Source organism: Danio aesculapii, chromosome 8, assembly GCF_903798145.1.
Source record: "Danio aesculapii chromosome 8, fDanAes4.1, whole genome shotgun sequence".
Taxonomy (NCBI): Eukaryota; Metazoa; Chordata; class Actinopteri; order Cypriniformes; family Danionidae; genus Danio; species Danio aesculapii.
Genome location: NC_079442.1, coordinates 36,652,487 through 36,676,796, shown reverse-complemented (window position 1 = coordinate 36,676,796; position 24,310 = coordinate 36,652,487). Strand labels below are relative to the sequence as shown.

The 24,310-nt window shown below is 36.7% G+C and overlaps 1 protein-coding gene across 4 annotated transcripts in view; it reads right to left on the bottom strand.

The window, feature by feature from the left end:
• Positions 1-24,310, bottom strand: part of osbpl9 (oxysterol binding protein-like 9) — a 54,316-nt gene that overhangs the window by 30,000 nt on the left and 6 nt on the right. For 2 of the 4 annotated variants that reach the window (XM_056463872.1, XM_056463873.1), the window contains exons 1-6: positions 24,178-24,310; positions 21,217-21,267; positions 17,996-18,074; positions 8,625-8,698; positions 1,122-1,217; positions 954-1,001 (exon numbers count right to left, since the gene is read on the bottom strand). The exon at positions 24,178-24,310 is cut by the window's right edge and continues 6 nt beyond it. In XM_056463872.1, the coding sequence (XP_056319847.1) occupies positions 954-1,001; positions 1,122-1,217; positions 8,625-8,698; positions 17,996-18,074; positions 21,217-21,267; positions 24,178-24,288 (459 nt within the window). In that variant the 5' untranslated portion in view covers positions 24,289-24,310. Of the gene's footprint in view, positions 1-953; positions 1,002-1,121; positions 1,218-6,049; positions 6,213-8,624; positions 8,699-17,288; positions 17,635-17,995; positions 18,075-21,216; positions 21,268-24,177 lie in introns of those variants that run through there. The other 2 variants (XM_056463874.1, XM_056463876.1) reach the window with 2 other exon arrangements.

Sequence of the window (24,310 nt, the reverse complement as noted above, 5' to 3'; positions counted from 1 at the left end):
TGAAAAAACAATATACTGTGCAGCCCAAATATACAGGAGGCTAATAATTCAGGAGGGCTAATAATACTTTTTTTTTTATTATTTTTTTAGGGGTTTTTAACCTTTAATTGGAAAGGACAGTGGAGGTAGAAAAGTATTGGAAACAGAGAGAGGAGAGGGGTCAGCAAAGGACCTCGAGCCGGGAATCGAACTTGGGTATCCGATAGCACCATGGTGCTATATGTCGCGGCACTTAACCACCAGGCTATTGGTGTTTACAAGGACTAATCATTCTGAGGGTTAATAATTCAAAGGGCTAATAAATTTCATATTTTATTTAGGGCCTGATTAGAAATGACTGCAGATGACAAAAAAAAAAAAAAAAGTTATGTATAATTACAATGAAAATATATAAATTGACCCATTAAGGGTCCCGCATTATGCCCATTGTGCCATTTAGGAATTGAGAATTGCTAAGGGGGTTAATATCTTTTAAATGACATATATACAAAACAGACAACTTAAACATTTACCTTTCTTTGCATATGGAGAGTACAAACACAGCATCTACTGGTTTGAAAATGACTATGGTTTATCTAAAACAAAACATCACGATGATGCTCTACATCAGTGTTTCTCAACCACCAGCTCTGCATATTTCCATGTCTCCTTACCCAAACACATCTCAGTCAGATCATCAGCTCATTAGCAGAGACTGAAAGACCTGTAATGATTGTGACAGACCAAGGTCAAAGTAGGCATCCAAAACATGCAATGTTGGTGGTCCTCCAGGAACGTGGTTGAGAAACGTTGATCAGGCATGATTTTGATCAATGGCTCTTTTTAAGACAGGACATCCTACGATAAAGCCTCGATACTAGATGTTCCAGCATCTCTTATTTATAATAATACAGAAGGAAGGAAGGTTGACACAAAAATGAACCTCTGATAACAGAAAAACGATCATGTCTTACTCTGCGCGACTCATCTTCCTTGCAGTCTTTTATCTTTTCATCGAAGAGCTACAAGGTGCAACAAAAACAGGAATTAGACAAAAATACACACGATGATGCATACATTCCCAAAGATGATGATACAGGAACTCAAAAACAAGGCCTTCTTGAGTCACAAGATAGCCTTACTTTTAATTGGTCGATCAAAATCTGCAAATACGCATCTGCTTCGGCTAGCTTCTTGTCAAAGTCCTGAACGCTGGGAACAAACCCTGTTTCTGCCTCCTGCAAGTGAAACAGAGAGGAATCAGTTTCAGTCCTTCTCCAGCATATAAAAGCTTCCATGGTGTCCTAAGCTCGGTCACGTTCTGCTTTCGAGAGGAACTGAGCCGAACTGCAGTCTGCCTGTTCACATTTCTCTCTCTAACAGCTTTAACTGAATTACACAATTACAGCCATAAACAGCGATCAGACCCCGGGACTGATGCTGAACTGAACTGCGAAAGAAATGGTTCAGGCTGAGATTTGTCGTTGTTAGTTACTGATGCTAAAGATGTTGAAAACAAAACATTTGCACAGGTTACACAATGTACACCAAACACAGCATTAAGAATGTTAAATGTTTCTGGGACAGCTTATTGTCATTTTGTAAAAAACACATTTCTGACTCAATTTCAAGATAACTGATTCAAAATAAACTAAAATACAATTAATAATAATAAAAAACAAATATAAAATGAAATAAAATAAGCCAAGGCCAAATCAACCTGCAGCCCAAGACCGGTTACTCACTAAAGCTAAGCAGGGCTGAGCCTAGTTAGAACAAGGATGGGACACCACAAGGGAAAACTACGTTACTGTTTGAAGTGGCATTAGTGAGGCCAGCAGGGGGCGCCCAACCTGCAGTCTGTGTGAGTCCTAATGCTACAGTATAGTGAAGGGAACATCTTTCGGATGAGGTGTTAAACTGAGATCCTGACTCTTCGTGGTTATTAAAAATCCAATGGCTATTCTCGTAAAGAGCAGGGGTGTCCTGGCTAAATTCCCTTCATCAGCCCTTACCGATAATGGCCTCCCAATCATTCCCATCCACCGAATTGGCTCTATCACTGTCTCTCCACTTCCCCAATAGCTGGTGTGTGGTGAGCGCACTGGACTCGTTGTCCTGTGGCTGCCGTCGCATCATCCAAATGGATGCTGCACACTTGTGGTGGAGTGGAGAGACCCCCCTCATAATTGTAAAGTGCTTTGCATGTATGGTCATACGTGATAAATGTGATATATAAATACACATTGCATTACATTAAATGATGGTTTGCTCACTTTGTTTTCCTTACATAAACTTAAGACCTTTTCCACTACGTTTTTCTCAATTACACCCTTCCTAAATTCATAATGCACAATAACGGCTGATAGATATCTTGTAAATAAATATCTGACACTTTTTCAATATAACTGATTCAAGCAATTAAAAATAAAAAACTTTTAATGAATATTTGCTCACTTTATTTCCCTTACATAAACTGTTTACATCACATGCTTTACTCAAATCGCACCCTTCCTGAACTTATAAGACAAACAATTTCTAAGAACTGCACAAGTGATTTCACACCAAAACCTTAAAACAGCTTCAGTCAACAAGAAGTTTAAATATTATTACTGTAACAAGGAAGAAGTCCTTAAAGACCAGCAAACCACATTTTTAAATGCAGCATAACCACAAATTCAACCTTAAGCTACTGAACCCTTTCAGCTGAACTATAAAAATAAAGTCTAAAGCTAATAGCATGTTAGCCCTGGTGGCTGTGAGGAGTTAAGTTTAGATAGCACAGGCAATAGCCTATATAAAAGAGGTACTTCCTGGTCTGGGGGTCACTGCTGTTATCTTTGGGTTTTTCTGACCGCTGTAAAAGACCCCGTGGTGGAGATTGGTAGAACTGAACTGCATTGGAAAATGAAGAAAAGCCATGGGCGGCGAGCTGTCCGTCAAAACGGTAAACATTATAAAAATAGGTCAAAGTCTGCATGCAGAAGCGGGGCAAATCCGCTCAAGGATCAAAGGTTAAGTGGAATATCAGTATGAAAGCATGTGATTCGCCGAGTTGACTGCAAGTATATGTATGTGGGAGCACAATAAAAGCTTTTAATGAGAGTTTTGCAGCTTTTAAAATGAACTAAAGATCAAGTTCCACACCGGAGGTAGGCATGACCAGATTATACTACCTAACAGTTCATTTGTACATTTAAGAACAATGGATGTGCTTTTAGAAAAGGACTAAGTCCTGGAAAATGAACACCCTGAGTAATAAAGCTGGAAAGAAAGCCTGAAACATTTGTGTCATTAACTGTAAGAATTTGCAAATGTATGTTACATTCTCAGCAAGAGGCACTAAAGCAGGAGACTGTATTAACTACAGTCATGTCAAAACAACAGTCTATTGAATAAAATCTGTTGCTTCTCTTCATTAAATTGGATAAATGTACGAGTTCTCAGGCGTTTTTTGCTTTTTACTGCCAATGCGTGAACAGCTTGCATTTAAAATATGAAAAAACAAGACCTTGCCAGATCTTGGTTGTTTTTATCATTACAGCATGATTTATCATTTATAATTATCTCAGTTGTTGATCAAATGGTTTCTTAAACAGAACACAAATGTGTGAAAACAGCAGTTATTTTGTTATTGATGAAAAAATCATGCAGCTCAGTTTTACATATTTATCCAAAAGTCACTTTTTTCTATTTTTACTTCAAGATTGAATTACTGAGAATGAATGTTTCATTTTGTTTTTTTGGTGTGTGTGTGTGTGTGGGGGGTGGGGGGGGGGTGGGGGGGGGGGGTGGATTCTGAATTATGTTCATTGGGTTTACACCATCAGTGTTTCCTCTAAAATTATTTCCAGCTGTGGCGGCAGCCTTTCACACAAATCCATCAACTACCAATGGCGTTATTTCAATGACAAATGTCGTGAGCGCAGTATTACAAGTCGAGATCGCTTTTATGTAATACAAGAATGCGGATCTCAGCTTGCGCGCCAATTTCCTCTGCTCGTGCACAAAACTTCTTGCGCGCCCTCAAATATACGCTGCTGAAGTGCGATTTAGTGCGTTTAGTGCTAGGAATATTTATGAATTTCTCCAATAGACCTATAGCAGCATTAATGCGTCCTGAAGTAAAGTAAAACGGCTATAAACTCCAGCAAGATAAAGTAATTGCAAGCAAAACCATAGACCTTTATCTATAAATAAAGTATATTTATATAAACTGTTCATCTTAACTGAAAGCTTCGTCGTGTTTGCTGGCCTCACGCACCAGTCAGTCAGATTACAGAAAAGTTTGCGCTGCTATAATTCACTTAACTTTTAATACATATTGGTGCAATTACAACCCACTATTAAAAAAACAACGACTGAATGATTTGAATGAGAAGCTGTAATGTAGCCGTGGCGGGATGAATTTTGGTGTGGCGCCCCGCCATGGAAGAATGAATGTAGCGGAAACCATGACCATGCCATGTTGGTATATATGTGTGTGTATGTGTATGTATGCATGTATATATATATATATATGTAAAACCTTGCATTATGTCTACATACTTGATTTGTATTATCTGAATTTTGTGTTAAATATTTGGTCATGGATAACAAACAAACTTACCCTAAATGAACAATCAACACCATAGAATTAACGTTAAAATTAAACGTTACCAGTTACAGTAGAAAGCTTTTCATATTACTTTTAACATCTATTTATTTGCAAACTACGTAGTTGTTATGTGAAAATTACAAATAGCATTGTAATTATTTCTATTTTAATCAGAAAAGGTGTTCTGAAATTTACACAAACATCCACATAAAAAGATTACAGTGAAGAAACTTACATAAAATGCATGGTAGTTCATAACAGTACAATTCGAGACTTGTACCAAAGACTACAGAATACACAAGACATGTCACTTGTCTAGTTTTTTAACAGGGAAAAGTGTAACGGTCAATATGGCGAACGTTCCTTGCATGCTCATTAGTTTGAGCTACCTGAAAACATGGCGATTTTGGTTAATGCACTTTAAGTATACATGAACGAATAATGAACAACAGTATTTTTTTTAATTTACTAATGTTAACAAAGATAAATAAATACTGCAATAAATGTATTGTTTGTTTATTCATGCAAGTAAATATACATTAACTATAAATAAATATGAATGCACATTCAAATTAGACCGTTTACACAGCTTGTAGGCTATTTTATGAGTGTAAATGAGAAAGTCACACAAACTGAAGAAAAAGCTCAAATGCGGACCTGCATTTTTAACAACTCTATAAAGCACATTTTTTATTAAAATTCTAATTTCTCAGGCGCATACAAATTTAAGAGTTAACGTGAGTTTACATACTTTATAGTTTTATACTTTTAACAAGTTTATGTTCTTTAAAAACAGTTTCATTAAATGTATATTCCCTGGAACCTGAACCGCAATTCCCTACAAGTTAAGTGTGGGAACATATGCTTAGTCACATCCTACAGGCACCATAAACATCTCACCTCCCAGCATGCCTGAGATCTGCTGTTTTGGCAAGAACATATAACACAAATGCCTCATTACTACCATTTGCGGCACTTAGGAGAATGTTGCATAATTATTTTAGCCTGTGCCTGGCAGAGAAAAACAGCTATGAGCTACGTGTTAGCTGACACACACCTGAACAGACAGACGGGAAGCTCATCCCATTGACTCACTCATTCAGTCTGACTCACAGCAGTAAATCTCAACATCTAACACAACTGCAGAGACTAGCGTTTCAGAATGAATCAACTCGAGGTGTGTTGGCTATTATTATGCATTTCAGGAGCCAAACAACAAGTCTGACCTAAAGTCATGTGGTCTGTTATGCCAACACAGACTCTACACGCATGATATGACTGAGATTATAAATCACAAGTCAGTAAAAAAGTAACTAGGTATTCAAGTGTGACCTCTATTTGCACAAACAAATGTTGCTCTCATTTTCATAAACACACACACACACACACACACACACACCTACCTGTGCGCATTCATACACAACGTGACCCGTTTAACGCATCAGTGAGCTCCAACAAAACAAAAATACTCACTCTGTGCTTGCCTCTGCGGGACATGCCTCCACAAATCTGACCCAAACTCCCAGAAACACTTTCAGTATCAATACACACAGCCTTTTCCTGTAAGTTCCCCCTCTAAAGGAGGGGCGAATAAGGTGAACAAGCACCTATCGGCTTGTGTATAAACCACTCTTGACCAGGAAGACTAGACTTCCTCTTAAGAAGAAAAAAACAGAAGCAGAAGAAAAAGTGGCATAAGCTTTGCAGACTGTAGAAAACATAATGCTGTGCTGTGATTGGATCTGACAGCTGCTGCACTGGAGGGACAGGCTGAATAAGCAATGCTGTGATTGGCTGATGGAGATCATGTGACCGGATAGCTGCACACAAACTGCGTGTAGGTGCACGCAGCTGCCAGTCAGCAGGTTTAACAGAAAACGCAAAGCTAGGGGAGAGAGAAAATGGAGAGATCTTTGAAAGGAAGAGATGAGCCGAATTAGGTTTGGTTTTCTTTCTAAAAAGTGAATCTTTCAGAAATTAAACATTACACTTTCCTAACGGGAGGTAAAGGGGGAGAAAATAACTTGTGCAGATTATGCCATCACAGTTTATTTAAAAAAAGAAAGGTAAGTCTAAGAAGTCATAATGAAACGGTTTGACAAACAGTTTTCTATTCTTGGTTGATGTTTTTTCAGAAAACTGAAAGAGGATGTACTCATGACATATAAAAAATTAATAAAATATTAAATACTTGGATAAAACACACTGAATTAACACTGACTAAAATAACATCGATAATTTCAGCCACAAACAGTCATACATATATTTTTTATAATTTTGTTTAACTTTATTATTTTTAAACTTTATTATTGTTATTATTATTATTATTGGAGTTTGCATGTTCTCCCCATGTTCACATGAGTTTCCTCCGGGTGCTCCGGTTTCCCCCACAGTCCAAAGACATGGGCTACAGTATATGTGAATTGGGTAAACAAAATTGGCCGCAGTGTAAGAGTGTGTGTGTGTGTGTGTTTGTGTGTGAATGTGAGAGTGTATGGGTGTTTCCCAGTACTGAGTTGTGGCCGGAAGGGCATCCGCTGAATAAAACGTATGCCGCAATAGTTGGCAGTTAATTTCATTGTGGCAACCACAAAAATCAGAGACTAAGCCAAAGGAAAATGAATGAAAATTATTTTTATTATTAGTATTATGAAAAAAAAAAGTATAATAAAAACAACTTTTTACTGTTTTAATTAAAAAAAAGAATACCGCTTTCTCTTCTTTTAAATTCCACCGTTAAAGGTGCAGTATGTAAGTTTGACACCCAGTGGTTGAATTAGCTATTGCATTCCTGGATTAAAACAAACACAACTGCAGGTTGCCAGATTGAAGATGAACAGGAACAAGTCTGACTATCGAGCCTAAAGGCTGATTTAAGGTTGATTTATGTCGTGTCCTAAATTAAAGCAACGGCACGTGATAGAAGGAATATTCTCCATATTCAAGTTTTTGTTTTAACCTACACTGCGAATTAATATATAAGAAATATATTAGAAACAGGATAAACTGACATTGATCTTCATTGAACCTCATGTGCTTTATTCAGTGTTAAATGCTAACAATGTGAGTTTGAATGCCATTTTACATTATTTTTATTGCCCTACTACTGAAAGCAGCAGCAGATAGTTCACCTCAGATCTTAAAAATAAAATAAACCGTTTATAAACAGAGCTGTGACTTAAAAGCAACACATATCAGTGATTCAGTTTCTACATTTAATAATGTTGAAGAGGTTTAATATGTATTAATTAGTTTATAAACCTTATCATTTCTTGAGCGAGTGCATGTTCTGTGCTTCTGAATGGATGTATTTAAATTTCTGTTGCGTTTCGTCTGATGCAAACAGCCCTAATGCTTATCACTGCAAATCTCCTCATGTAGCGTGTTGTTAGGCCACTGGGTTACAATGTAACCTTTAATGTTTACGTTCGTAATATTTATATTATTTGCTAATTAATAACCTCATGTGGAACTCTAAATGTGCGTCTCATTTTGGAGTCGGCTACTGTCCACCGGAGGTCGCATTTCGGTCAGGAAAGCATGCTTTGAGCGCCTTTCTGACTGAACGAAATATGAGGTTTTCCATCAAGGCAACCCCCAGGGTGCTGAAATATAATTGGCTAAACTGACATTGGGCGGATTTAATAACGAACATTTTCCAAGCAGAATATCTGACTTCAGCATTGTTTTTCAGATAAATAAGAATGTTCACTTGATATTTTTCTTAAATATCTGCAAACATGTTATGGTATTTTAATGCTTTAGTAGAGTCAAAAACTTACATACAAGACCTTTAATTCAACAATACTTGTTTCTTTGCAATTACTTCTGAAATCAACAAGCTATTTCTGAATTAGAATGTTTTTATTTAGAAGAAACACCAGTTTCATTTCAGTGTACATCATTTAGCACTCAGATGCTCTCAAAATTAACAAGCTCAGACACCAAAAAAAATTTTCACAAGGTATCTAAACATATTTTACTCATTTCTTTTTACCTATCTGGCTTAGATATGTGAAATATGATACAAATGGCCAAGCAAGATTACCTGTTGAAGGGTGTGACGGAGAATTGTCCCCTCTAAGGCATGGATCCACTTTTCCCGCTCGTCTGCGTCACGGGCTGCGGGGCAGACATCCAAAAACACATCCATTAGTAATAAGCAGGCGCACCACAAACACACACGGCACATGAAATGGAGAGTGGAGAATGACCCTGCTGAGGAACTGTAAAGGTGTCAGCGGTAACTACAGCTCTGTTGACAGATCCGGTTTTCCTTAATGAAAACAGGCAGAGTTTCAGACAAGACCAGGTTGTGGCAAGTTAAACAGGAACGCACACAAATGAAAGCCTCTGCCCTTGAGTAAACACCAATGGTAAATAATGCTAGTGACAAAGTTACTTACTGAAAGGAAGGATATTTCATAAAAACTCAAGAGCTGCCTAAAAATGTAGGTTGTGTGGTTTATTAAAAGAGCTAAAAATCAAGTATAGAGCATAAAACAACAAAACGTGAAAACTGTGAAGTTACCAAATGACCTAAATGGGTCCCATTATGGTTTTTACAATTTTACACTACAATTAGTTTGTGTAATGTGGGTATTTAATAGTAAAAAAACTTTACCAAAACTATTAATGTTTCATTAAACATTTCTATAGTTGTACTGAGCTTTCTTTTGAGGCCATGCATGTCACAATACACTACCTGATGAAAGTCTTGTCGCCTATCCAAGTTTTAGGAACAGCAAATAATAACTTGACTTCTAGTTGATCATTTGGTATCAGAAGTGGATTATATGAAAGGCAAAGTCCTCTAGATTACATTTTTTTAATCAAAATAAAATATGATCATGCCTTGATTTTTAATTATTTAATTAGGACAGTAAGGTCTGACTCTCAAGTCTTGTCACTTAACAGAAATAATGTACAGTATAGAATATAAAGTCATGGTGCAGTGGAAAAAGATTTAATATTGTGAATGACCCCAGACATGCTCAATAATGCTCGTGTCTGGTGACTGGGCAGGCCAATCCTGGAGCACCTTGACCTTCTTTGCTTTCAGGAACTTTGATGTGGAGGCTGAAGTATCCTGCTGAAGAATTTGCCCTCTCCTGTGGTTTGTAATGTAATGAGCAGTCCAAATGGCTGTTGATGTTGCCATCCACTCTGCAGATCTCTCGCACACCCTCATACTGAATGTAACCCCAAACCATGAGTTTTCCCTGACCAAACTTGGCTGATTGAGATTCTTGTGTCCATGTGGGTTCCAGTAGGTCTTCTGCAGAATTTGTGATGATTGGGATACAGTTCAACAGATGATTAATTGGAAAAAAAATCTACCTTCTGACACTTTTCTAAATGATCAACTAGAAGACATGCTACTAATTGTTGCTCTTACAACTGGAATCGACGACAAGTCTTTTGTCAGACAGTGTATAACAAATCAATTAATTCCCATCTTTTTGTGCTTTTAACATAACTTTTTGCATATTTGACATAACCTTCTACATATTTGATATTTGACGTCAGGTAACATTTTGTGCCGGCACCTCATTTTACTGATCCCCCTCCTCCACTGCCCTCCTCCCCCGTCTGCTGTTCACTTTCATTTTCTTCCGCGATTCCCCAACTTCTTCACATTAGTCCGAAACAGCTGATAGTTTGTTTAGGGAACGATGTGCAAAAAGAAAGCCCTGCCACTACTCAATATTTGTTTATAGTTGCCAAAGTAACTGAGCCATGAGCTTTAAGGCTCCGTCCTCTTCAGAAAAGCTCATTTGCATTTAAAGAGACATACATGAAAACACGTTTTTTTCTTCCATTTATCTTGAGTCCTTGACATCTTGTAAAAATTAAAATAAAAAAAAAAGTATAACATATTTGATAAAAAAAAATATTCTGTCTTCATTTGCTCAAAACAACATTTAAATCCTTCCACTATTTCCTCATTTATGCTTAAGCGAAAGGGCTGATTTTCAGTAAATAAGGACTTACACTTAGACTGTTTCTCCAACAAATCTATCATATGACATCAGCAGACTTAAAAATGTGGAGCAAGAGTTGTGTGTACTACTTCTACAGAGCTTTTTGGTCCTTGAAAGCCACTATTAACCATCCAATTTCACTTTATGTAAAAGAGCAGCACTAACATTCGTCTAAACATCTCCTTTTGTGGTCGACACTAAAAAGAACTGAAATCAGAAAGTGTAAGTAGTCAGTAAAAAAAGCTCACATTTCACAACAAGAGACCCATCAAAATTAAGAGTTTATTTAATGTTTAGCCTGAGAAGTGACCACAAAACATAACAGACAAATATTAGCCTAAAGCCCTCTCGCTCGCTCTCTTTTTCTGTCTAATAATCCATTAGACATAATTCCTCAGGGAAAAGCTGAAAAACAGCACTCAAAACATATATATGATATAGCTGACACTTCGATGGATGAATGTGCAAAGCTCAGCAAAAAATCTGAAAGCTTTCAGAAGCACAAAGATCTGCTTCCATATCTACAATTGAATCACTGAGATATGCAATTTGTGTAAGTGGTGGCGCCTTTATAGATCACATCCCAACCATAAGGCAATGGAGCGTTAAACATACACCAAATCAGTAAATAATCAATACACATTACTCAGAAATATATAAACGGCACAAGTAAATAAATATTTTCAAGAAGTTAACAGAACATTTCATTAGCTTTACCTGCTTGTAAAAGTACCACAGCATTAGCGTTCACTCACAACCACGAAAGCCATCCCACATCTATGGAACATGCCTGAAATCAATGTCCCAGATCCGTGTGAGAGTCGCAGTCCAAAACAAACATGGCCCCTCCCTGCGCTACTGGCACCAGAGCTGAGATCACGTGACGCATGATGCCAGGCTACCTCCACTCACCAGCCAATGAGCTTTCACTAGGTGAGGTAGTAGAGTTGATTACAAAACACTGCACTTGTCCATTATTTGGCAACAAGGACGCCCCAACACTGACCTAAAGACTTCAGCAACAACAAAACAACGTGCCATGGAAAAAAAAGGATTGTTATTATTAAACAGTAATAGTAATAAATAATAAGTAATGCAACTATTATTAAGTTAATAATTTCTCTGCTGTATATTAAAGCATGTAATTCAGTTTTTAGTTGCTCTCCTCATCTGTAGCCTATATACTGAAAGCAAGGTGGAGTGGCTCTCTGGAGAGCAGTGGCGGACTTCAGCATGGAATGAGGGCACCTTATGTAATGTGCCCTTCTAACAACACCCTAGCAGAATGCTGGAAAAAGAAAGATCCAAGAACTCGGATAAAATGCCTCATCATTTACAGAAGTCTTTGTAAATGTTATAGGTGTTAAAGGAAAAATCACCAGTCTCCGCCAGACTTGCAATGAAATGAAGAGTTGAAGACAAAATAAATGAGTGCTTTCTGAACAACAACAAAAAATATCCATTTAACAAATTACGGAGGGTAACCCAAATAATAATAATAATAATAATAATGATAATACATATATTAAAGTTATGTACACTACCAAATTTGGGTTTGGTAATGATTCTGACAAAAGTTGTGTGTTCTCATCAAGGCTGCCTTTTAAAATACAGTAGAAAACTGTTAAATATTACTATGTTTTGTGTTTAAATACAGTTTAATATGTGAAGACAATGCTGAAGCCGTCATTACTCCAGCCTTGAGTCTCACATGATCTAGAAAAATGTCTGCCATATTATCATATTAGTGTTAAGTAAACTAGTATTTTGTGGAATTCACATATCCAAGATACTCTGATAAATAAAGATTTCTGAATAATAAAAAACTGTATTCTTTGATTTACTGAAGCCAAATATGGAGCTACTCTAATAAAATAACTTGCGATAAGTCTAAAAATTCGTAGCCCAAATCTATATTTTAGGGGAAAATATGAAATATTTTGAAATGAAATATGATAATTTTGATATGAAGTTCAAGCAAGAGGTAAAATCAAGAGAAACAAATATTTATAGATAGATAGATAGATAGATAGATAGATAGATAGATAGATAGATAGATAGATAGATAGATAGATAGATAGATAGATAGATAGATAGATAGATAGATAGATAGATAGATAGATATAATATAATTTAAATTATATTATAAATATAATAAAATTATTTATATATATATATATAAATAATTTTGTAGTTAGTAATATTTTGCATGATTTTAAATGTTTTAAATAAAAGCATGAGTATATATGTATTTATCTTCTATTTCTATAAATATTTGGTGACTAAATTTTTTTTTTAATAAATATGTCCATATTTATTTGTGTCCAAAAACAAAGAGTTTTAAAATGCCACCTTTACAGGCAGCTCACGAGGTTTTGAAAGGAGTGCATGTGTGTCCATGCCTTCCTGCAGTCTCTCCTTAACTAGCCGCAGCTTCCATGTGACTCCCTGCATCTTTCCACTGCCAGCTCTGTCCTGCAGAAACATGAGTCTGACGACAGAGAAAAACACACACCAGTAGCTCATTTTTCCTCTATGGTATCCTTCATGTCTTGTCTCCCTCTGTTGCTTCTTTCCCCTCCAGAGAATGAATGTGAATGTTGATCCACTGCCAGCAGGAGCTCAGTGTCTGACCCTGGGAGCTCTTAACTGCTGACTGTCTTTTTCTTTTTTCTTCAGTCAAATGTCTGAGAGCAAGACAGGTAGAGGCTTTTAGCTGAGAGAAAATAAAGGGGCTTTCAGGCGAGGCTGATATTGGGCCACAGAAGAGTATGATGAATTATGGATGGTCCTCTAAATAGCAAGTACAGTTCCTTTGCGGCTGACATTGTGCAAACCCATCCGCATATACAGTATCCATCCTGCTGACCCTCGCCCAATTCTCAAACCGAACTTTTTGAATGGAGAGGTCAACTATATTATTACATTCACAGCTCACACGGTTTTTATCATCCTGCAGTGCTCATTAAGCCAGATTTTCCATTTGGCAGGTGCTTTTTGTTGTTTCTCCACTGTAATATCTAACAGCATGTTGTTTGGTTTTAGCACAGTGGGCTGCCTGTTATAATCCTGACAATGTTTCATGTTAAAACAAGAAAAACACAGCAAGGTTTAACCTGAACACATCTCACTTTACAAATCACTCCACCCTGGACAACAAGCGCTGTTAAAATCACAACAAAGCTCTAGTATTGCAACGTCATTTAGTACAAGCTGGACAACTGAATGAGTACACCCTATATATTTTTTTACTCAGTGAATATAGGTAATGTATTTTGGTGCATTTGAACAAAACAGATTTATTAAACAAATATATTTATTAAAATAATATTTTAGTCACCAAACAACTTTAAAAATAGAAAGATAGTATATTTAAATTCATGCAAAATATTATTAAAAAAATTACAAACTACCAAATTTCAACAAAATTTTATATATTTTGTGTTTGAATTTTGCTCTTATTAAATTATTTATTTAATATTTAGTTTATAAATTTAGGTGTACTAATTTGGGACTATTATCATGAGCTATTTTGTTAGATAAGCTCCAGATTTGACTTCAGTCCTAATATAATGTAAATGGACAAATATAATATTTTAAAGCTTCCTATAGAAAATATAAATATAAATGAGAGATTTGTACTATGATTTGTATATGCTGAAAACTGTATACACACAAATGCATACAGTGAGGTCCATGAATATTGGGACATTGACACAATTCTAACATTATTGGCTCTATACACCTACACAATGAATTTGAAATGACACAACCAAGATGTGCTTTAACTGCATACTGTCAGCTTTAATTTCAGGGTATTTACATCCAAATCAGGTGAACGGTGTATAGGAATCACAACAGTTTGCATATGTGCCTCCCACTTGTTAAGGGACCAAAAGTAATGGGACAGAATAATAATTATAAATCAAACTTTTTGGTTGCAAATCCTTTGCAGTCAATTACAGCCTGAAGTAATGCATAGATATCCTCAGATACTGTGAATGAAATCAGTATTGAAAATAATTAGGTAATTTGATTATTCTCTCTCTTTTTATGTGCATTTTTAAATGTTTTCAAAAGAAGTTATAATGTAAAATGGCAATATTGTGAAATATTACTACTTATATATTTGTGTGTAAACTGAATATTTGTCAAAGGCTAAAAGTTTTTTTTAAATTCTTTGAAACCAGAAGATTAAAACAATAGCAGTTGTGAAAGAAATGTTTTGTCACATTATAAATACATTCGCTGTTATTTCTGATCAAATTATTATATTCTTGCTGAAAGTATTAAAAAACATGAATGGCCATGTCATTTTAAAAGTTAGAATACTCAAGTAAATGCATTTAATTTAATGCAATCTGTAGATTAACCGTTTATATAGTGAGAATGCAATCCAAGTCTAGAATAGATATACTTATCTTCATTTGCTCATGTCTACAAGGATATGCCATTCTGAACCCAACATGGCACTATGTAACTCTAAATGCATGCCAAAAATAACTAGTATACTAGCAACTCGCACTGCAATTCCGGTCCACTGAGATCAGGAGGCGCAAAACCATTTCCGCTGTGGGGTAAATGGCTGCAGCAGCAATGGTGATATGAGAACTGATAAAATGAGTCCCTGAGGACCCAAAGAGGTGGATGGTATGAAGAGATTGTTGAAACTGAAGCCTGAGCACCACACTCACAATCTACTGAAACACACACGTGCAAACACACAAGAGGAAATCTGACACACCAGGTCAGGCTATGCCAGCATTTTTTTCCTGAATAAATAAATTAACGAATAAGGTTTTGGATTGGCATACCATAGCACAACTGACATGAGTGCAGAGGTTAGGAATTAAGGAACTTGAGGAAAATGTAAAATAAAATAAAGATAAAAACAATTAGCTTTATTTAATAAGTGCAAAAAAGCAACAAGACTGATCACCAGTTGGAATGAGCCTTAAACAATCCCTAATAAACCAAAAAAATAACACAATCTAAAGATTATCAAGTCTGAATAATTAAAACATATAACTTTAAAACACTAATTACAACTTGAAACAGAGACGTAAAACAATGCATTGTTGAGACTAATCATTATAGAGATGGTTTACCCAAAAACTAAAATTTGCTATTTATTTACTCGCAAGATGGTGGTAACTTTCTTCTTCAGTTAAACATTAAAGAAGGTTTTTAGCGGAAACTGTTATCTAAGTTATTTATAAAATGCAGGTCAACAGATACTTGCAACCTGGGAGAGTAAAAACATAAACAGGAACAACTAAATTAACACCTCTGGCACCTGACAATACACGAAACAAGGTCTTACAAAGTGAAACGATCTGTAATGTTTAAAATTTAAAGAAACTATGAATTAACAGTAACATCATTAACTATGTTTCCATCATTCATTCATTCATTTTCTTTTCGGCTTAGTCCCTTTATTAATCCGGGGTCGCCTCCACACAGAAAAAACTCCACACAGAAACGCCAACTGACCCAGCCGAGGCTCGAACCAGCAACCTTCTTGCTGTGAGGCGACAGCATGTTTCCACCGTAAAATGTGAATTAAATTTATGTGAAAACTGGAATATCGCAAAAAGGGTTTGCGAATAAAGCAGTTTTTCCAGCATTTAAACCAGTTTGAGTCAAAGAAAACAAAATCGTCACTTCCTGATTAACTGGTGCCAAATATCAACAGTAAAAACTGCTGTGGTAGAAGAAGCTGCGTCAATCTTTTCTCCATTTAATAAATTACTTGCATATCAGAAGACAATGCCGATACGCAATGAATGCATGGTGGCGTTTGAAGCCATGAGACGCAGAGTGCAGATGATCGACAGTTCTAGAGGGAATTAATAACATAACAACGCTAATACTGAAACTGCGTTTGGTGTTTCCATTGTAGTTTAAGCACATCTTTTCTTATCGAATAAAAAATTGATCCAACTCGGTTATGCGCGTACATTTTTTTTGCGTATCTTGCCGTTTCCATCAATCGTTTTTTTATGCACATATACAAAACGCACAAAACATATCTAATGTATATATGTTCAGTTTCTTACATAGAAAATTTCCCTTCATAAGATCTCCATGTACAATAAGGTGCCATGAGTATGATTGTTGTTATTACACATATATGTTTTTTTAATTCACAAAGTGTTGGTAGCCTCACAATTTCAGTACAAACATATTCAATGTTCAACTTAAGAAAAAGTCTTGGATAGTGCATAAACTGTAATCATAAACTGTCTCTGTTAACAACCTAATCAGACAACTCAGACTCTATCACCTTCACACTACCACTAAAATACAAACATGCAAATGGAAAACCGGAAATCTGACATTGCTGATTAGCTTATGTCCTTATTTGCTTTGCTGTTTTAAAGTTTCAGTTGGCATACCATAGCATGCCTAACACATAACATTACAAAAGTCATGAATAAATAAGTGTGAGGTAGCGACAAGCCTTGCTGTTGGATGGAACAAACCTAAGATGATCCCTAATAAATAAAAATGACACAATATAAACATTCTGGCGCCGTCAAGTATATACTTCAACACCTGTAACCCATAAAAATGACAAACAAACTCAAAGCTAATGAAAACCTGAGAAAGGCTTCAGCTGTAAACAAAAACTAAATTCTGGATCTCCACGACACGAGTGATCGACGCCAACACCGACAATAAACAATCACTGCACAAGATGCAATCCCAGCTGAAAGTGACCTTACCCTTCTTACTGTAAAGCCACAGCATACAGTGTCGGAACATAGCAGTGGGTGAGGGCATGGGGAGAGTGAACGAACCCACCGGCAGGGCGGATGCCAGGGGGGGGTGGAGGAGGACAGATGAGCCAGTGAAAGAAGGTGGAGGCTAGAAGCTAAAAACCTGGAGCTCGGCAGCCTTGCGCAACTCTGCGGTGAGACTTTCTGTTCTACTCCGCTCCGCCAAGAGTTCCTCCAGCTCCGGGGAAAATTCCTAGCAGAAATTCAACGCAGATCCCGGACTCGATTTGCAAGAGATAAGCCGGACAAATGCACCGGGCCTAATGCATGTTTGGATTGTGATGCAAGAGTGGGTCGTGTTTGCATTAGAGTGCTGGTTATTGATGTCATAATCCTCTTTACGATCAAAACGAAAAAGAGCATGTGTGGGGAGAATGAGTAAGCAGGAGCAAAAATAAACAGAGTGGAAGGAGGAGAGGAATAGGAAGAATGAGAGAGCGAGAGAGAGAAAGAGAGAGAGAGGAGAGAGAGAGAGAGAGCGAGACAGACAGACCAGGCACACGTGAGCAGCCGGCTGATGGCTGCAATATAAACACTGGTTAAAAGCATCTCAGCAGGAGCTGCCAAAGAACAGAAGATGAGACAGAGAGAGAGAGAGAGAGAGAGATGGACAAGACGAAAGCCCCAGGACAACGAAAGAACTGAGACCTCACCTTGAAAATGGAAAGTCTTCTGGTCTACGGTAATGGTGAAAGTGCTGTCGTCCTCGTCATCGATTCCAATCACAGCTCCCTGCAAAAAAGGATCGCAGCGAAAGCCATTCAGATGGAGAGACACGTCATTCGCTCCCTCTCTTTTTCTCTACGTTCCTCTGCCCTGCTCCCTCACACACCAGGAGAGAGAGAGAGAGAGAGAGAGAGAGAGAGAGAGAGAGAGAGAGAGAGAGAGAGAGAGAGAGAGAGAGAGAGAGAGGAAAGGGGTGGGAGAGAATGGGTGGAGTAAGAGAGATTAAAAAAATGAGACGGAAAAGGAGGAGGAAAAAAAAGAAAAGGGAAGGAGATGGAAATTGAGAAAGGAGGACAGAGAGAGAGAGAAAGAGAGAGAGAGAAAGAGAGGGGGTAAAACTGCAGCATATTCAGTAAGTATTACAGGACCAGAGGAAAAACATGCGACTATTAACACTTTCCAACCTGATGAAGCAGATTCTCATTCAACAACCTTTCTTACATTATAAAACATTAAAGCGAGCATAATGAAAACATTGCAAGGTTTTAAATAAGGATAGGCTGAAAATATAAAGATAAGCACTGCATTGTCTTTATTGCTCTCTTCCTGTCAGTTGCTTGAAACTGCTCACATCAGATCAGACCACAGGCCTTGAGAAAAAGCAGCCAACGCCCTAAGCTGTTTTAATGTCTTTAATGTTTCTTTAAGCTACATCTACTCGCTCTCAGGCAATTTTAGGAATCATTTACTTATTGATGACAGCAATTAAAGCTGTGTGATGCACTGAAATCAAAAGAGATACACAATATTTCTACTCACACAACTTCATGAGTTATGTAATTTGATTTCAAAGTAATTTAACTTCAAGCAGCTTTCAAAGAAACTGTATTTACACCACCGAAAAGTTTGGGGTCAGTAGGATATTTAAATGTTTTAAAATAAGCTTCTCCTGCTCACCAAGACTGCATTTAATCAAAAATACAGTACAAATTGTCAAATTGTGAAATGTTGTTGCACTATGCTAACTGTTCAGAAGTAGTTTATAATTTAATCATTTATTTCAGTGATTAGATGAACTTTCAGCTTCATTACTCCAGTCTTCAGTTACATGATCCTTCAGAAATCACTCTATTATTAATTATTATTATCTTTATTAATAGTAATAAAAGCAAAAACAACTGAAGTAATAATTTCAATTATTTGAAACTACATACAATAAGAAAGCAGATATTCAACATTTTAATAAATGTTTAACAATTTAACAACTTTTTTTACATTTAATAAATGCCGCCTTGAGAATAATTTTCTTGAAAAAATAACATGGGAGAAAAAAAAAAAAAAACTGACCCCAAACTTGACCGGTAGTGTATATCAATTTAGTTTGTTAACTTTATTTGTCCCCGTAGGGAAATTTCACTTGCAGAATACACTTACAGAGACATCTAACATTACACCTTTGGCATTTATATAAAAAAACATATAAAAACATGGTAACTCTAAATAACTGTTCATTCTACTGCCCATCAACTACTACTGAGAGAGGAGGAATTTAAAAACTTAAGTGCTTGAGGTATAAATAATCATTTTGCCCTATTTCTTACACATCTGGAAGGACAATATCGACGAACTGATGGTAACAATTGGAAGGTGTATGATAAATGATGTCTCTCATCACTGACCCTCATGACAGTCTTATTTAGTATGCTTAAGCTTAGTACTTAAGCTTTATATACACATACAGGTAAAATAAACGAATATGTCTTAAAGGGAAGTAAAATCACCTTACCATTTACTCACCCTCGTGTGGTTTTAAACTTTACAAGTTTCTTCTGTTCAACACAAAAGAAGATATTTAGAAAATTGTTGGTTGATGGGACACATTAACTTCCGTAATAGTAAAAAATATGGAAGTCAATGAATAACATCAACCAGCATACTTAAAAATATCTTCTTTTGTGTTCAAAAGAAGAAATGAACTAAAACAGGTTTTGAACATGTAAAGGGCGAGTAAATGATGACAGATTGGCTGATCAATCACTTTAATGTAGAGTTGCCCAAACTAAGGCCTGCGGGCCAAAGTTGGCCAGTCGTAACCTTTGATTTGGCCCACTATACCATCTGAGAAAGGAGCATGAATGATGGGCAGGGTTGGGGTGAATGATTTTAACAGAGATTGTCATTTCTAGTTTAAAATAATCTTTTTTGTTTGTTTATTTTATTCCAGAGCTACAAAAAAGCCAACTGATATTAAATGTTTGATTTAAATGTTAATTGTAAATACGTAAATAAATACTTTGTAAAAACTTGAATGCTGTCACTCAACAGATAAAGGACAACGGAGAAGACATCTGCGAGCAAATCAAGGCAAAATCAGGTGCAGCTTGACTAGTTTAACTCTATTCTGTTATAAATGAGATCATTTTACTGTAATAAGTTCATTATAAAAACGGACATTTTTAAATATTATTTAATAAATAAGGAAGTACCCATGGCAGCTATATTTACTTTCGGCCCACTAGCCTCAATCTAGTTTGGTTTTTGGCCGTTCATAAGAAAAAGTTTAGGCACCCCTGCTTTATTGAAATAACAACAATACAACATTACCTCAAGATTAACAATTTAATATCTCCTGGCATATTGTAAAAACTGTTCTGGATATAATGTTCACATTTCATAACTGTCCTCTGAATATTAAACTGCATAGTATGCCATCTGCTGGTGAACAGATCTCACAGCATTGTGTTTATTACTGGAGGCATTTCTATTATATCACAAACAAGACACATCTAAAATGATTTTTGAAGACAAATCTAAATGCTTGACCATTTAAAGACCTTCGAAAAAAGCTATAGCATCCCAATACTGCTGCTTGCCAAGTGAGGTCCACGTAGAAATGTTTTATAAAGTTGACTGTGATTAAATGAACTGTTCTTGAACCCATATCTGACAACTTAGAGAGGAACTTAGCTTCATTAACTGATGCAGTCTAAATCTATTAAAATAAAGCATGAGGCATAACATCAAGTCCCATTCTTTTTTATAAATCCTTATAGACAGAGCAGATTCTCAAGGACAGACAGGGAGAAAAAAATAGTATAGCCAAACCAGATTAATAATCAGAACATGGACAAGCACTGACATGAGTTAAGGATAAGAATGACACCAGGTTCAGCTGATTCTTACTTTGATATAAAGGAAAGCTTCTTACCCGAAGTCGCACACAGCCTCTTCTAGAGCCACGCATCATCTTGTCCTTGGACTGAAGCAGGAGACAGAGTGTTAAAAGAGAGTTTTGACTTTAGATCAACGCAGTGCTGAATTCCTACTTTGCTGAATATGTAAGCTTGTAAACTGCTATAAAGTATTATGCATGCAACCAACCTATAATTTACATTATACAATTGAACATGGAAGATATTTTAATAGTGCTCATAGCCTATTAATATACATGTCATCCTTAATATTATAATTAAATGAACATCTTATAATATTTAGGCAATTACACATAAAGGTAGCACACGGCTTGCAAAAGCAGTGCTTTAATGGGGTACTATAATGTATATCATATATGGGTCAACAACAAAAAGGAAATTTTCAGAGTCACACCAATATAGTGAGCTAGAAGTTCTTTCTTATGTCCTGTTTAATGACCTTTTTTCCGGAGAAAATAGAAATATTACACATTGTTGCCTGATTTACAGAAAACAGTGAAGTGTCATTCAGCGTAACCGAAGTGTGTGTGTGTATGTATGTATGTATGTATGTATACATATATACACAAACCTGATTCCAAAAAAGTTGGGCTACTGTGAAGAAAATCTGAATGCAATGATGTGGAAGCTCTAAATTTCAATATTTTATTCAGTATACAACATAGATAACATGTCAAATGTTTTAACTGCAAAAATGTATAATTTTAAGGTAAAAATAAGTTGATTATATATTTCATGGCCTCAACACATTTTAAAAAAGTTGGGACAAGACCATGTTTACCACTGCGAGGCATCCCCTCTTCTTTTTACAACAGTCTGCAAACGTCTAAGAACTGAGGAGACAAGTTGCTCAAGTTTAGGAATAGGAATGTTCTCCCATTCTTGTGTAATACAGGCTTCTAGGTGCTCGACTGTCTTAGGTCTTCTTTGTCGCATCTTCCTCTTTATGATGCGCCAAATGTTTTCTATGGGTGAAAGATCTGGACTGCAGGCTGGCCATTTCAGTACCTGGATCCTTCTTCTACGCATCCATGATGTTGTAGTTGATGCAGTACTGTATGTGGTCTGGCATTGTCATGTTGGAAAATGCTAGGTCTTCACTGAAGAAGATAACATCTGGATGGGAGCATATGTCGTTCTAGAACTTGGATATACATTTCAGCATTGAAGGTTCCTTTTCAGATGTGTAAGCTGCCCAAGCCACACGCACTCATGCAACCCCATACTATCAGAGATGTGGGCTTCTGAACGGAGCGCTGATAACAACTTGGGTTGTCCCTGTTCTCTTTAGTCCAGATGACATGGCGTCCCAGATTTCCAAAAAGAATTCATATTTTGATTCGTCTGACCACAGAACAGTTTTCCACTTTCCCACAGTACATTTTAAATAAGCCTTGACCCAGAGAAAACGTCTGTGCTTCTGGTTTAATAATAGCTTCTTTTTTTACCTATAGAATGGCACAGTGGATTGTGTTCACAGACAACGTTTTCTGGAAGTAGTCCTGAGCCCATATTGTGATTTCCATTATAGTAGCATTCCTATTTGTGATGGAGTGTCATCTTAGGGCCCGAAGTTCACGGGCATCCAGTATGGTTTTCTGGCTTTGACCCTTACGCACAGAGATTGTTCCAGATTTTCTGAATCTTTGGATGATATTATGCACTGTAGATGGTGATAACTTCAAAGTCTTTGCAATTTTTTCACTGAGAAACTCCTTTCTGATATTGCTCCATTATTTTTTGGCACAGCATTGTGGAAATTAGTGATCCTCTACCCATCTTAACCTCTAAAAGACACTGCCACTCTGAGAGGCTCTTTTTATACACAATCATGTTGCGAATTGACCAAATAAGTGGAAAATTGGTCCTCCAGCTGTACATTTGACCTTTCTAGCATGTTATTGCTACCTGTCCCAACTTATTTGGAATCTGTAGCCGTCCTGAAACGCAAAATAAGCCAACATTTGGCCTGAAATTAAAAAATTTCTCACTTTCTACTTTTGATGTTATCTACATTCTATTGTAAATAAAATATAATTTTATGAGTTTTGTAAATTATTGCATTCCTTTTTTATTCTCAATTTGTACAGTGTCCTAACTTTTTTGGAATCGCGTTTATATATATACACATATTCACAATTTTGATATTTCACTCATATTTCGACATAATTTAGGCTACTATTTGTACTATAGATTATGATTTACGATATAAAATTATTAATATAAAAGCTATACATAGTATAAAGAGAAGTCACAAATTATTCTGCATTTACACATCTAAGGTGTTGCTTTCAAGCTTTCAGATAGATGTATGTGTTTGACAGTTTGATATTTACTGTCTGTACGTTACAGTAAATACATTAGAGAAGAACGGGGAAGCTACGTTGTTCGTTTTTACCCACTTTAACCTTATCAGTAAATGTTAACTACTATATATATATAGAAACGTCTTATATATGAACACATTAACAAACCTGAGAGGTCTAGCTGAGGATGATTTACTGACATCAACTGCAGCTCGTAGCTTAGCTTTACTATCTTGTGTAAAACATTTACAGAGCTTTTCAGAGACCGCTTTCAAAGCAAGAAATGTGTGTTAACACATTTAACGCCATGCGACAATTGCATTCAAAACAGCGGTCACATGTGGACGCCTCCACCCTTCAAAATTTCCAAACTAAACTACACTACAGTAAGCAGTTTTTTCCAAGGGAGGTGGCCTTCCTGTTGGCAACACAGCGAGTCTAACAGCTCATTGGGTTACGGCTTCCTTAGTAAGGCTCGGATTGGCTGAGGCAGCAGTCACTCAAGCCAAGCCCCGCCCAAACCAGCAGAGATTCCCAACTCCTGACAGGCCTGTTAGTGCTCGTTTCCTTTCCAGCAATAAACGATCGCAGGACGGGACACTAAGCAGTCAACCCCCGCTCTTTTCCCGCAGCAGTACGAGAAATACTTACAGTATAATAGGACAGCAACCCGGCGTTATAGTCCAGTACGAACCAGCGGTACTGCCACCCTTTCATGACGTTAGTCCATTTGCTCAGCGGCCCCTCCATGATGGACGCCATTTTTACACTTTTGCCTGAGCGC